The 14,781-nt window shown below is 40.0% G+C and overlaps 1 protein-coding gene and 1 long non-coding RNA gene across 3 annotated transcripts in view; one reads left to right on the top strand and one right to left on the bottom strand.

Annotated features, from left to right (window-relative positions):
* Positions 1-14,781, bottom strand: part of LOC123514491 (polypeptide N-acetylgalactosaminyltransferase 5-like) — a 47,494-nt gene that overhangs the window by 5,098 nt on the left and 27,615 nt on the right. Inside the window, exons 5-9 of one of the 2 annotated variants that reach the window (XM_045272374.1) lie at positions 10,488-10,598; positions 8,310-8,487; positions 7,520-7,700; positions 3,259-3,398; positions 2,671-2,769 (exon numbers count right to left, since the gene is read on the bottom strand). In XM_045272374.1, coding sequence (XP_045128309.1) covers positions 2,671-2,769; positions 3,259-3,398; positions 7,520-7,700; positions 8,310-8,487; positions 10,488-10,598 — 709 coding nt within the window. Of the gene's footprint in view, positions 1-2,670; positions 2,770-3,258; positions 3,399-5,729; positions 5,911-7,519; positions 7,701-8,309; positions 8,488-10,487; positions 10,599-14,781 lie in introns of both variants that reach the window. The other variant, XM_045272373.1, reaches the window with a different exon arrangement.
* LOC123514492 lies at positions 716-3,788 on the top strand. Its single transcript, XR_006677616.1, has 2 exons — positions 716-2,840; positions 3,244-3,788. It is a non-coding gene; the product is annotated as an uncharacterized LOC123514492 (long non-coding RNA).

The raw sequence follows: 14,781 nt of genomic DNA, 5'->3' as shown, positions 1-14,781 counted from the left end.
GTCTTAACTTCTGTCACCAGCACCAGGTCTTCCTTGTTATCTTTTCAATGCCATTGACTATTTAGTACATTGTTAATAGGTCTCCTCATTCTCTTCTATCTTTTAAGGTTGGCAGTCCCATTTCCTTCAACCATTTTTCATACATTAGGTCCTTTAGTTCCGGCACCATCTTTGTAGCAATCTGCATCCATTCTAATCTTCTTATATCTTTTTTAGAGCTCGGAGACCACACCACAGCTGCATAATCCAGCTTTGGACGTATCATGCTTGTGATAATTTTTTTTCATCACATCTTTGTCTATGAATTGAAATGCCACTTTTATATTAGTCAACATTTTATATGATAATCCAAACATCTTGCTTATGTGCTTTTCGGGGTTCAGATTTTCCTGTATTATCACTCCCCGATCATTTTCCTCTTTAATCTCCATTATTTGTTCCTCTCCCATCAAATAGTTCCATACCGGTCTTGTTTTGCGCTTTCCTAGTTCCATTACGTGACATTTCTTGGCACTGAGCTTCAATTTCCACTCCTTACTCCACTCATAGATTGTGTGTGTGTGTGTGTGTGTGTGTGTGTGTGTGTGTGTGTGTGTGTGTGTGTGTGTGTGTGTGTGTGTAATTCACCTCACCTCGGTTGCCTGCTGGTCACTCAGCCAGTCTTCCCCATTATGGAGTGAGCTCAGAGCTCATAGACCAATCTTCGGGTAGGACTGAGACCACAACACACTCCACACACCGGGAAAGCGAGGCCACAACCCATCGAGTTACATCCAGTAACTATTTACTGCTAGGTGAACAGGGGCCACACATTAAGAGGCTTGCCCATTTGGCTTGCCGCTCCTGAGACTCAAACACAGCCCTCTCGATTGTGAGTTGAGCATGCTAACCACTACACTACGTGTGTGTGTGTGTGTTCACTCCAGTTCTGTTTTTACTTTTTGGTTCATAAAGGTTTTTGCTAAGTCTCCTTGTTCTTATTTGTCACATCTTATATATAATTTCCTTATTTTTTTCATGTTTCTTTCAGTAAAAATGTATTTCACCAATTATTTTCAGTTTGTTTTCTGTGTAAGGTTATTGTAAATCCTTGTGTTCTATTCTGATGCCTTGATATGCAGTACAGTGTAGCAGAGTGTTCTAGTCGTCTTCTTTATACATGTTGCTTACTCTGCACCCAAGCTGGTGCCTTGATGTCTTCTATAGAATGGTAGACACTAAAACAGATTGTTCTGGCTCTATACCAGATGATGGAGAATGGTCTGTTGTCATAGCAGTGTTCTTTGATATCTTCTTTATATTTTTGTAAACCTTTTGTAAACTCCACTTCCTGCTTCCATTGTTCAGTGTCCCAGTTTTTCAATGCATGACTTACAATGGTCACATTCAAATTTCAGCTTTTTGGTGTTTTTCAATACCTCAAATCTGTCTGCCTCAGTGCCAAGGACTGCTAAAACAGGCCTGCATCATTTTAGTTTTTTCCAAATCTTATCACCTTTTGCATTTGTATGTGTGTAATTTTAGACTGTTAGAAGTAAATCTTTACAGAGGTTCATGTCCTCCTCCTGTCTTTGTTCTGCTTCCCCTATATCAGATTGAAGTCCATTGTACAAAACCATATTGTTCCTTCTCTTATTTCTATCTCATGTACTCATACATGTAGTTTTCCATGTATTCTCTCATACCTGCTGGTGAGTTTGTTGTTCCATCTACATCAGCTGTTCTCACTGTTCCTCCTCCTCCTCTCATTTCCCTACATATTTCCTCCTTCAGTTTTGTCACCTCATTGATGATGTCTCACCTGAGTGCTTGTTGTACTTCTAACCATGTCTTGTTAAAAATCTTTCCTTTGAGCTCTGCGAATTGCTTCCTCATATTGTCCCGTTCTTGTTTAAGCCTTCAATTTTCCTTTATGGCACTCTCTATTTGAGGTCTGCAGACTTTGCAGTATCATGGCTCACCTGGTTTTTTTCTGATAAGCCTCATACAGATCTTTCTTAATCTTCTAACAGCCAAAGTACTACCAGAGGTCACATATATTGCAGCATAATGTGTTATCTACTTCTTTCACTACCTTTTTGCAGGTACCACACTGCTCCATGTTACCATTTGTCATTTTTACATGCAACTATCAGACGGTTTTACACTGTTCAATACACAAATAGTGCGGGGAAACCTGTATTAATACTCATACATACATATATCCATGAGATAGAATAGTATCTAATGAACATATTCATCATTAAGCATAACCTAAGAATATTCAGGATAGAACAAGAATGTATGAATGTAAGCAACTTTATGCCAGTTAACAGAGTGCCTAAACAGTTCCTCTTTACTCCTAAGTAGATCCTCTTTACTTCAGAGAAAGTCTAGGAGATGTAGGAAGCACACACATATACACATACACTGCACCTGTGTCTGTGCACCTGATCTCTTTCCTACAATGATGAAATGATAAAATAAGACTACATTTTTATGGCCTAAACATCTTAAAGTTTAAATCCTACTCAATACTTTCCTAACACAGCAGTGATGACATGCTTTCCAGAGTACAAAACACAATAGGAGTACAGTATGGAACGAACCATGCTCCTCTAAACCACTTGCAAAAGATACTACAAGAACTTGTCCATTCACAGAGCAAGCAAGTGCTCTCTGTAGACATACCTGGTTGCCTCCCAGCCCATGGCAGTAGCTGGTACCCAGATTCTCCCCACTCTTGCGGCCCAGTGTGTCTAGGCAGCTCTGCGTCTCTACATTGCGGATCTGAATGAGAAGTAATGAGAAATGAGTCACCTTCATATACTAATCTATTAACATGGTACTGTCATAAAGAGGTAGGTGATGTCTGATGTTAAAAATGTGTACATTTAAATTAACACACTGACACAAATATCAGATATGGATCCTAACACTATACTGTATAGATGTGATTGAGTATACTGCTGATCTTTATAAAAATTTATATTATTATGTATAGTATAAGAAATCCCAAGAAATCATATAAAAATGTTAAACTTTCATTACAATAGAATCAAGATTCTGTGTATTGATTTATTTACTTATACTACAATTATACATCAACATATACCTGACATTGTTAAGAATTTCCTGTAAATAGATTCGTATCACAAGACACACTATGAAAGAAATTTAAACATGCACTATTTTAATTTTCAATGTGGACAGAATTTTTCTAAAAACAAAAATTACAAAGAATTAATATTAAAATAATTCCAGAGAGGAGCACTGTACCTCTCCCAGATAGTAGTAGTCAAGAGGCATCTGGGACTCAGGGTAGATGTTCTCCAGGAACCAACGGAAACTCTTGCACTTGAGGTCCTTCCTGAGCTTCCTGCGCTCACCCACATCACCGTAATCCACACTCCGCGCCCCTAAGCCACCAACCATTCAATTTATTCACTCAAGACACACTAATTACCACTGCATTTATTTAACTCTAGTTTTATGACAGGTCAACAATCGTGCATTCTTATGTCAGATATTCAACACACAGTAACATTTAAGTGAAGTTCAAACAAATACATTAACAGAATTTCTCAATTATACCATGAAGGCATAATTAACTTAAGTCTATGGCTTACATCTATGATAAGGGGATCTGCAGTCCTTATGGTCAAGTCTTTATATCATAATGGTGGAAAGTATTAATATATTCTTAAATGGTTGGTGCTGCTATGTACTCAAACAAGCTATAAAAAAGGTCATGTAATGTATGTATCTCGTTCTTTCGATTTGAATATTTGTCAAAACAGCTGCTTGGATGAGAGTTTGTGATTATCTTTGGTGTGAGTGCATGGTTAGAAAAGGAAGCGGGTAAGCCAAGGCGTGGTGGTGGTGATGGTGATGGTGGTGCTGGTGCTGAACCTCTATGCTTCTACACCTCTACCACACAGGTGTGGTGCCTTATTGTCTATGCTGCACAAAAGACTCCTGATTTTCTGCCACTTACATGGTTTCAGAATCTTTGACTTCCTAATGATGAAAGACTACGTAATTATGATTATGAAAAGACATGTGTATTCTGGATTCTACACACATGTATATATTAGCATTACACTGCTTGCAAGCTTATAGTTCTCGTTTAAGGTTTGATTTCTTTCTTTAAAACCTTAGAGAAGAAAAGTAGAGAATCAATAAAAGCATTTCTATATAAAGTCTACAGGATAATATACATATTCAAATGCATCTGAACAATTCTGTTTCATTGTAACAAGAAAAGCAGTAAGTTACAGAAAACAAAGGCTTTTTGTGCAGCTGTCTTTTATACACAAAGATAGTGTTTTAAATTGGTTAAAATGAGAAGCAGCACTAAGCTAATATTATGAATGGCACTGTATTTACACAAGAATGTGCATTCTTTTTTGCAGGCACTTAGTGAACTTAGGTCTAATGGCACTCTATCGACAGTACTAGGTACAGTATTTGCTACTGCATGATACTTCTCCTTCCTGGAAACTTTTAAAGCATTAGCAGAGATGCTGATTCACTATGCAAAGCTTTGATTCATGCTGACTAGGCTAACATACCTTTTATTGATAATTTCTCTGAGTATATTTATATATGTTAAATGTTTAAGGATTCTTGATTTCACACATGAGTGGTCATGGAACTATAAATATTATGAAAAAATTGACACCAATGAGTTGGTCCACCAAGAGGACATGACACCCATTCACCACTCTTAATTAATTCCATATTTCCTCACCTTTTTCTGCATTTTTGTTCCATTCTGGTATTTATTCAAACTGCAATGCACTTTCATTAATTTTCTAAATCCTTTTCTCTGGTCTAAAAATGATCCAGTTTTGGAAGGGAAATGTGCTACCACCATTTTATTTCTCTCTTTAACCTGCACACTTATCACTTCTGCTTTCCATTTACTATGTTTTTTTGTAACTACCATCCTGGGTTTAGTCATGACCATCTTTCTACTTTCCTTTGCATCACCCCACACCAGGACATTTCCACTTGTATAGTCCTAAGTCAAAGCAGAGTAAAAACACACTCAGTACATTGAAATACTGAGGAAATGATATGGAACCCTCCAAAAATCTAAGCTAATGGGAAGGTTGCCGAGTCAGAGATCAGACTCGAGGCCTGAACATGACTGCCCACCACATTACTGACTCAGCAACAGATATACTTCTGCTCCAGGATAGCAATGGAGCCTCTGTGTTTACATAAATTTCCTTCATGAAAGTGATGAAGCTTTGAATGCACAAGGTACAGTTAACCTTCCTTCATGTGTCTATAAACTCAAATTACCAAGCCTTCTATTTTAAGTAAAAAGCAAAACACATTTATCCCAGACAGAGTTCAATGTGATATTTTTTCTTTACCAAGTCTTCTATTTTAAGTGAAAAGCAAAACACATTTATCCCAGACAGAGTTCAATGATGTGATATTTTTTCTTTTCATGAAGTTAATTTTTGGTGTAGGAATGAAAAATCAGCTATACCTGCTATGTCACATCTGAGCAAGTTCATATTTCTGCAAGTTTGTGGACAGAAACTAGTAATACTTTACACTGGAAATGTACACACATATCTATAATTATCCAAATTTGAAAAAGGGACATGAGCAGTACACATACATACAGTATGCCTGGTATGCATAAGGTGTGAGGAGAAAGAAGCAGTGTACACAGACAATGGCTGGTGGCAGACAGTGTGTGTGGCAGGGGAAGGCAGTGTGTAGCTGACCTGGGTTAATGCTGTAATAGAATTCTTTCCAGTCGTCCAGCCACACTTCGGCGAGACGTGCGTTGTTTTTGTTTACAATTTTGGATGTACCCCCAGGGAAGGTGTATGGAGTGGACTTGCGGAACACGTGACCCACGTGGGAGCAAGTGGAGATCTCTAGGGTACCCCCACACATCCACACCTGTGGAATGATGGTTCAGCCACTTGTGAGCTAAGCAGCAGTGCTAGAGCCTCCAACTGTGATGGGACGGGAGGAGTTAAACCATAGTACACCTCTATGCACCCAAGGCCCCAGACAGGCTTGCTGCTATTGGTCCATCACCGCCCAAAGCTGCTTGGATGAGACCCTTGCACTTCTAAAAATGTACAAAGCTACATCATTGTGGCCACTGCCTTCAGAACTTTGTAATTGTGTGGATAGTTGGTGAGAGCATCCATAACCTATATATTTATTCCTCATTTCTCAAAGAAATAAACTACATAAATAAGATAAAATATGAAGATAAATTAAATAAATGAAAATACATAATTAATCAAAAAGATTAAAAAAGAAAAAAAAAAAGGAGAGCACCTACTACTGTAAAGGAGAGCACCACACTCACAAGCTGCAGTCATGTATCTATCTATACCTTATGAACACATTATATTCCTCTTGCTGTGATCTGCAGACTGAATGACTTGATTCAAAACCAAGAAGGATGCATTTACTTTATATACATACTTATTCTTTAATGAAGGATTTTATATTTGTACTTTTTTTGTACCTTTGCTGTCCAATGTAGTGCACACCTCTTAAATGGTTTTTAGATATCAAGTTTGGTACAGCAAAGCTTTTCTCTGTTTGACAGCTTGTTCTATGAAATGCAAAACAACTCGTTGAGAAATGAGGAAATATTGCCCAAGGTAATAAACTCTCAGCCTGAATATTGTCTCAACTGCAAATGTAAGCACAAATCACCACAACAGTGCCTGGCATTCACTGCCGCAGGTGTGTGTGTGTTGCCATCAATATGGAGGTCCACACTTGGCCTCCTATTCTGAGAAGTACACTGTAATAGAACTATAACACTTTTTTTATGTGTATTTTAAATATTTACTGAAGTTGATGCACATTCATTTGTTTAACATTCTCCATACATATGGTAATTTAGTCTGCCATTCCACTAAGCTCCACCGGCAACAGCCAATGATTTTTTCACAACCCTTTCAATAGTTTCTGAAAGGTTCTAAATGCATATTAGTGGAAAAGGGTTTATATACATCACTGGAAAATTTCACTGTTAGTATGCACCAAAGTACCATTATATTTTGGATAAATGTTTCTATATTATCTAGTAAGCTAAGAAACTGGTATGTAGAAATCCAAAATAGTGATGGTAAGGTAGGATGCTTTATGCCTCTAGCCCACAACCCTGTAAGTTCCAGCTGTTTTCATGTCTCCATTATTATTGGATGATTCCAACTTAACACTTTTAACCAGCAAGTTTTATAGCAAGCACTGAAATCAGCTGGATCTTTTTGTGGTTAAGAAGTTTTTGGAATACAGTTAGTACAGCCAATGAAGAGAAGGAAGATATGCTACTTCAATCACTACTTTTAGGGCGATGCATCTTCACACATCCTGTAAAAGACTGTTAGTGGTGAGCACCACTCAGGGTCTTCCTATCTGTCGGGAGTGATCTCCCTTTGGGTCACTTCTGTATTGGCAGAGTTGGTGAGGTCAGGGATAAGTGGAGCTGGGCCGTCAGGAGGTCTAAGGAGGAATGCAGTGGGGGCAGTGTGGCAGATACCTGGGTTCATTTCAAAGAAAAAGTCTCTCCACTCGTCCATCCAGACCTCTGCCACACGGGCAGAGTTCTTCATGACCACGTTGACCACACCCCCCGGGAATGAGTACGGGGACTTGTCACGGAACACATGGCCCACGTGGGAGCAGGGGATGATCTCTAGCTGGCCTCCACACTGCCAGATCTGAACACCAGTTTGATGTTATTCTGACTCACAATTTGCTCATTATAAGTAGTACATTACCTTACTCTGTGAAACCTTCACATGCCTTGTTTGTTCAGCATCCTGTGGTGTCTGTCTTACCATGATTGGTGTCTTCTAAAACCATCAATGTACTATCATATATAAATATGAAGAAATGTAAAATAAAGCTGACATGATTTAGAACTGAATATAAAGGGATAGATGACTATAGTAGGTATAGTGTCCATGTCACATTGTATCTCTAACATTGACAGTGTGACAACATGCTGAATTCTACTACACTTCACAGTGGAAGGCTGAAGAAACTAACTGCACTTGGTCTATTGCTAGCAATAACTTGAGTCAGAACTTTGTAACCTGAACTGTAAGAAATGTGTGCAAGGGGTTTCTTGTAAAACACAAAAAAGAAAAAATATTAAACTAAATAAGTAGACATCCTTTCAAAGCCTTAACCCATTTATTCTCTTTTCCACTTTGTTGAGAAAGCAAACTGAAATCAACATGATCAAAGATGAAAATTAACAAACAATAATGGCGATTTGTTCCCTGAAAGACCACTGGCCATCAGAAGGCCATTCTATCACTTACCCTGAAGGACATTTCAAGGTTCTCTCCTCCCCAGATATCCATTCCCTCATCATAACGGCCAATCTTCTCAAAGTAGTCCTTGTCGATAGCGAAGAGACCACCAGCCATGGTTGGGGTCCTTAAAGGCTGGGTTCTGTCGCCTCCCCGCCTCTCCATCTCCCGCTGAGGAACACGATACCTGTAACAAAAAATTTCAACGCCTGAGGTGCTGTCATTGTTCTTGCCTGCACCACTCACCACCTGCATATCACACAAGCCGATGTACAGCTCAAGAAAATATGCTTCATAACAGTGAAGCCATAGATATAGAAAAAAAAAAAAATGGTGCCACGGTAGAGGGACAAACCACTTTTACTTTAACCACGCCGCGCCAACATTCTAATCCACTTCTTACCACTAGGTATCTATTATCTTTACATTCATCAAGGAAGATTTCAAGAAGGATTTCTCTCTTTCAAACAACTTCTACCTTGTACAAATTCCAAACTTTTCTGCTGTGCCCACTACTCACTAGTCACTGATAAGTCAAAACCTTGGTCCAAGACCAAGGAATGTACAGAATCCTTGGTCACGACAGTGACGACACCCACGCACGTGGTGACGCTCTCATTGGTTGGTGCCCACCATCATAAACGATAATTCTTCTCACATATGACTTGTCACCTAAACAAATAACTATACGATTTTTCCTGTGCTTCATATTTACACGGTATGTATTTAGTGACAAAAATAAAAGAAAAATTAGGTCAATGTGAATGATGATAAATCGGGAATTAAGAAGAGGCCATCCATCTGATTAAACGCAATATGGTCTGAGTGCCTCGCTTCCTGCTGTCCACTGTGACACATGAATATTTGCACGGCTTTAATGAGCTCTGATTGCCAAACTAGCGCGGTGATGCTGAAAGCTGAAATATAGCGCAGCGTAAAGAATCATCCATTGTCATTTATTAGTGCGCGTCTTTCATTGCTGCTCATTTTGACTTATTTAGATGTCAGCTGCATCGCCTCGTAAACCATTCGGTGAGGCATCATGATGAAAAGACATTAGCACCAAAATAACTCACGACTGCATTCTCAAATATATTGGCAATTCATATCGACTACTTACAAAATACGCTAATAATTTGCATTGGGGTCTCTGATAGTATTTTTTCATTATTTTATTGATAGTGTTACGACGATTCTGTAAAAAAAAGATGGCATTGTGGTCTGCTGGCTGGCTGTAGTAAGTTACGAGTAACAGGGATCATAATGGAGCACAGGACGCCTCAGACGCCTTGACCCTTTCAGTACCATGACGCGTTTCCATATTTATTCTGGTTATTATTTGGCGATTTTTTACAGCTTCAGAAACTCATGTGGGGATTACAATATTGAAGATTCTGGCCATAAATCTTCTGACCTCCACAGACCTATCCTAAATGTATATAAAATCGCCTAATCACACCAACTGTTTATGGTAAAAATGCGTTTCAGTACTGAGGAAATTAACAACAGATGAAAGGGCAACACAGAAAGACTTATTGAACGTCAATGAGTGTAAGAGAAGCATACGATAAACGAAATTACCGAACAAATGAAAGTAAAAGGAGAAAGAGGAAATGAGTTAAAGGAGGAGTAAGCGGCGATGCAAAACCAGTGAGATACAAGGAGGAGGAAAGTAGATGTGCTGTACCACTACTACGCAAACTGACAGGAACAGATTATTACATAAGGAAAAGGAAAACGGAGTTGGTGCCGTAGGTTGCCACTTCTCCACAGGATTCAGCAAAGCCTTCCCGTCACAAGGAGAATAAATACTTCCTAAAACTAAACCTTCGAAGCTATTTACCAATTATAGTCATCTAGTCACCCTGGTAAGCTCTGGAACTTCCTACCTGCTTCTATATTTCCAACTTCCTATGAGTTCACATTTAAGAGGGAGGTTACAAGACATTTATCCCTCTCTTTTGGTTAACTTTCTCTGACCTGCAAGGTAACTAAGTGGGCTTTTACTTTTTTTTTTTTTTGTTTGGTGTTGCCCTTGGTTAGTTTTCCCTTCTTACATTAAAAAGTGATGAAAAGAATTAAAGCCAACAAACTTCCAAATGACAAAGATTCGTTCCACCTTAATGAAAAATATTGATAAAGACTCCAGCCCAGGAATGATTACAACGCACATCAGGACCTACTCACCATCTGAAGTTGAGTTTCCAGTTGAAGCCTCCCCAGGTCATGTCCGAGGCTGTGACGTACTCGAAGGTCTCGTCGGAGATGACGTCTATGATGGGACACACCACACGCGTTCTGGGCAGGAAGAGGAGAGAGAGGGAGAGGTGTTAAATTATGCCTGTGAAGGACTGTGAGGTGTGTGCGGCGAGAGAGGATAGTTAGACACGAAGAAATGCAAAGATCGGGTTGACCTACTTGTTCTCGTATTCTCAAATATTTCTGTGCTTCACCTCCATTATTTCAAAAGGGTTTATCTTAATTTACACGAGTTTTTAAGGTGTTTTTACAGTTCTGAAGGCAGACTGACAAAATTTCAAAATTATTAACTGGAGAAACACTCTTGAAAACTCCGCTAATCATCTCTGTGGCCTTGTAAAATAGTTGCGGTGAGAGAGCAAAACGTTTCTGCATCCGATACTATTCTTCCATCACCATAACTACTAAATAATGTAGAGCAATGTTGTTAGTGAAAAAAAAACTTGATAAATTATAAACAACTTTTGCTATTTGAGGTCCCTTGCAATATCTTGTATAAATAAAAAAAAAAAGCTGCATTTGCGAGAATAGTACAACGCGATGTGGAGAGGCGAGTGATGAATATGAAGAGAAGCAAAGGGGAGACAGAGAGAAGAAAAGCGAGGCATGAATGTTTAGTAGTAGAGTGGGAGAGACAAATGGCTGAGGAAGGAAGAAGGAAAAAAAGAAGAAACGATAAGATTTTTTTTTTTTTTTTTACATTACAAGGGCACTGGCCAAGGGCAAACACAGTGTTGGAAAAAAAAAAAAATCCCGCTGGTTGCCAGGCCCTGTTAAAAGAAAAGTAGAAAGAGAAAAAACAGAAAAATCTAAAAGGAGGGTCCAGTTAACGTAAGAGGTGTCTTGACACTCCTCTTTTGAAAGAGTTTAAGTCATAGGCAGGTGGAAATACAGACACAGGTAGAGAGTTCCAGAGTTTACCAGTGTAGGGAATGAAGGAGTGAAGATACTGGTTAACTCTTGCATTAGGAAGATGGACAGAATAGGGATGAGAAGAAGTAGAGAGTCTTGTGCAGCGAGGCCGCAGGAGGGGGGAAGGCATGCAGTTAGCAAGTTCAGAAGAGCAGACAGCATGAAAACAGCGGTAGAAGACAGATAAAGATGCGCGATACGCAAGTGAAAGGTCAACAGATGAAGGAATTAAGGTAGAGAAAAACAGTTAGAGAATACGATGAAGAATAGGAAAGGGAGGAAAGTAAAAGAAAAAAAAAGAAAAACAGGCAAGGAGAAAAGAGGAAGGGAACAGCTGGACACAGAAGCGAAAAGGAGACAAAGTGTGTGTGTGTGTGTGTGTGTGTGTGTGTGTGTGTGGATACATTCGCTGTGTTTTATGGTAATGCTGGAAACTCCCCTACTGAAATTCGGGTTTCCCGGGGAGTGTCATAAATCCTAGTCCACTTTGGCCAACTCTGGAGGAAGGAGAGAAGGAAGGAAGGAAGGAAGGAAGGAAGGAAGGAAGGAAGGAGTGAAGGAGTGAGTGAGGGAGGGAAAGGAGGTAAGGGAGGGAGGGAGGAAAGGCTGCGCGTCGTCCTTAGCTCCCACATTCCTGTCTCGCCTGATTTATGTCCTCCTTCATCTCCTTCCTTCTCCATCTGATCAAAAACACATGAGACTCGTTGGATGTGAAATAGTGGGCACCAACTCGCCGCTGAGGGACGATCCGGGCCGCGAATGTCAGCCCGAGAAAGAAATGACCGCCAGCCTCCAACTAATTGACGGGAGACACAAACCATCCCCACACAGAACACAGCGCCATATGATCCTGTTGTTGTGGGGATTTGTGAGTTATCAATCAGTCAGTCATTCAGTCAGTTAGTTAGTCGTGTGAGTGAAAAATGTTACTATGTTCGTCTTGATCTTTGAAGCACGAGGAGCTGAAAATGATATGATGTTTCCATTCTATTATTAATCTATTTTGTCTTTGTCGTGTCTATATTATATTCAATTATGTATGTATCTATCCATTTATTTACCTATGTATCTGTTTTTATTGCTTTCCATTCATCTAGTTACCTAAAACCACACATCCACACACACACACACACACACACACACACACACACACACACACACACACACACACACACACACACACAATGAAAATAAGAGTTAAGGAATTCTTATCAGTAAAGTGTGAAATTAAAATTTTCATACCAATGGCACTTGAGAGAGAGAGAGAGAGAGAGAGAGAGAGAGAGAGAGAGAGAGAGAGAGAGAGAGAGAGAGAGAGAGAGAGAGAGAGAGAGAGAGAGAGAATATCCACCGTAAGATTATGACAGCAACGGAAGCCTAAGAAAAAAGAAAACGGGTAATGAAAAAAGAGAAGAAAAAAAAAGAAGAAGAAAAGGGTAGAGTGGATCAGTATTAACCTTTTCCGTACAGGTAATGGTGACAAGGAGGCGCCGGTGCCCAGGGACGCCAGGCCAGGGATGACGCTACGCCGAGGCTCACGTGTTCATTATCGTGCCTTATTTTATGACATTGGGTTTTTTTTATGTATGATCTAGCAAGTAAGGGAGGAGGAGGAGGAGGAGGAGGAGGAGGAGGAGGAGAAGGAGGAGGAAAATGAAGGCTAGTGTGGGAAAATTGGCCATCAGCAGCAGGGCTTTGTAGGTAATGCAGGTGAATGAGACCAAGCACTCAGGTCCATTACTTCAAGTCCTTTTAATCCCCAAAGTAAGATGCTTAAAAAAGAAACTCAAGTGGTATGTCGAAAAAAAAATCGTCTTAGATGTATTCGTGGGAGTTTTCTTTTTTTTTTTTTTACGTTGGATGATTAATAATTGTTGTTATTTAACCATTATTGTCAAATGCACAGGCAGGCAGGCAGGCAGGCAGGCACGCACACATTATTACTATTACTAGTACAATACTACTGCTACTGCCACCACTACCACCACCACCACTACTATCACCACTACTACCAATACTACTACTACCACTACCACTACTACCATTACCACTACTACCACCACTATTACTACTACTACAACTACTAAAACTACACCTTCTACTACTATTACTACCACCACCACCACCACAACAACAACAACAACTACAACTACTACTACTGCTACTACTACTACCACTCCTGCCACCACCTGCATTAATATTACTGTCATTACCACACTTCACTAATCCCACAGTAACACCCCGCGTAACGCCCTGCATCGCGCAACACCTGCGAGGGAATGAACAAAACAACGAAAGATTTAAATGGACTCCTCGCCAGGCCCTGCAACAGCGGAGACGGGGGCGAGAGCGAGGGCGAGGGGATTCTGTGTGGGCCAAGAGCTGCGGCACGTATAGGGTCGCCACGCCAGACACCCACCGGGATTGCAAGGCGATATGTCACCGTCAGAGGTCGAGGCTCGTCCGGCGGCCAGCAGGGGGCGTGATGGCGGTCTTTGGCTCTGCTGGTCAAGGCCTCGGAAGGAAAGAGACCGCAATGTACTGAACGTTTTGGGGGTTTCGTTTTTAATTTATCGTCTTTGTCAGTTTATATGATTTTAGCTTATTTTCACATTCTTTTTTCTGAACTATTACTTTTTTCATCAAATATATAGTTTATATATTAAATAATTTGTTTTCAACTAGGAGCAAGAATTTGAACTTTTCCTTTCTCTATTTAGCTTCGTTAATTACATAATTTCTACTCCACTTTCACTAGTTCCTAAGTTTGCCTTCTTTTACTCAAAACTCCCTCTGTTTCTGGCTCAAACTTTTACTTTTGCCTTTTTTTGTCTCCTCTCTTTTTTTTTTTTTTTTACTCCTATTTTTCCTTCCCTCTTGCGCTGTCACCATCATCACCAGGCGTTTTTACAAGGTAGTATTTTACGAGCGCTGGGAGTCGTCCAGTTCACTTCACCCTGACTTTGTGTCCCCGGGAAGGTCAGTGTATATGAGTCGTTTCCGCGTGTCGAGGGATGACGTGAATGGAGCGAGGGCGGAGCGGGGCAAGGGAAGCGCGACCAGAGGAAGGAAAAACTGAACACGCACAGGAAAGAGAGAAAGAGAGAGAGCGAGCGAGCGAGAAGGGGGAAGAATAATAGAAGGGAGAGATTCGTAAGCGAGAAATGATTGACTATCGTATTTCTGATGCAGTATCAACTTAGCCATTGATGTCAGGAAGAGAAAGAATGAGGAAACACAGGGGAAAAACAAATAAAAAGAGTATGCGAGGGGGAGAGATAAAAGAAAAGAAATAATGAAAATTCCGAGG

The sequence above is a fragment of the Portunus trituberculatus genome, chromosome 38 (assembly GCF_017591435.1).
Source record: "Portunus trituberculatus isolate SZX2019 chromosome 38, ASM1759143v1, whole genome shotgun sequence".
Lineage (NCBI taxonomy): Eukaryota > Metazoa > Arthropoda > Malacostraca > Decapoda > Portunidae > Portunus > Portunus trituberculatus.
Note: the sequence above shows the minus strand (reverse complement) of the source record. Positions and strands in the feature narration are given on the sequence as shown.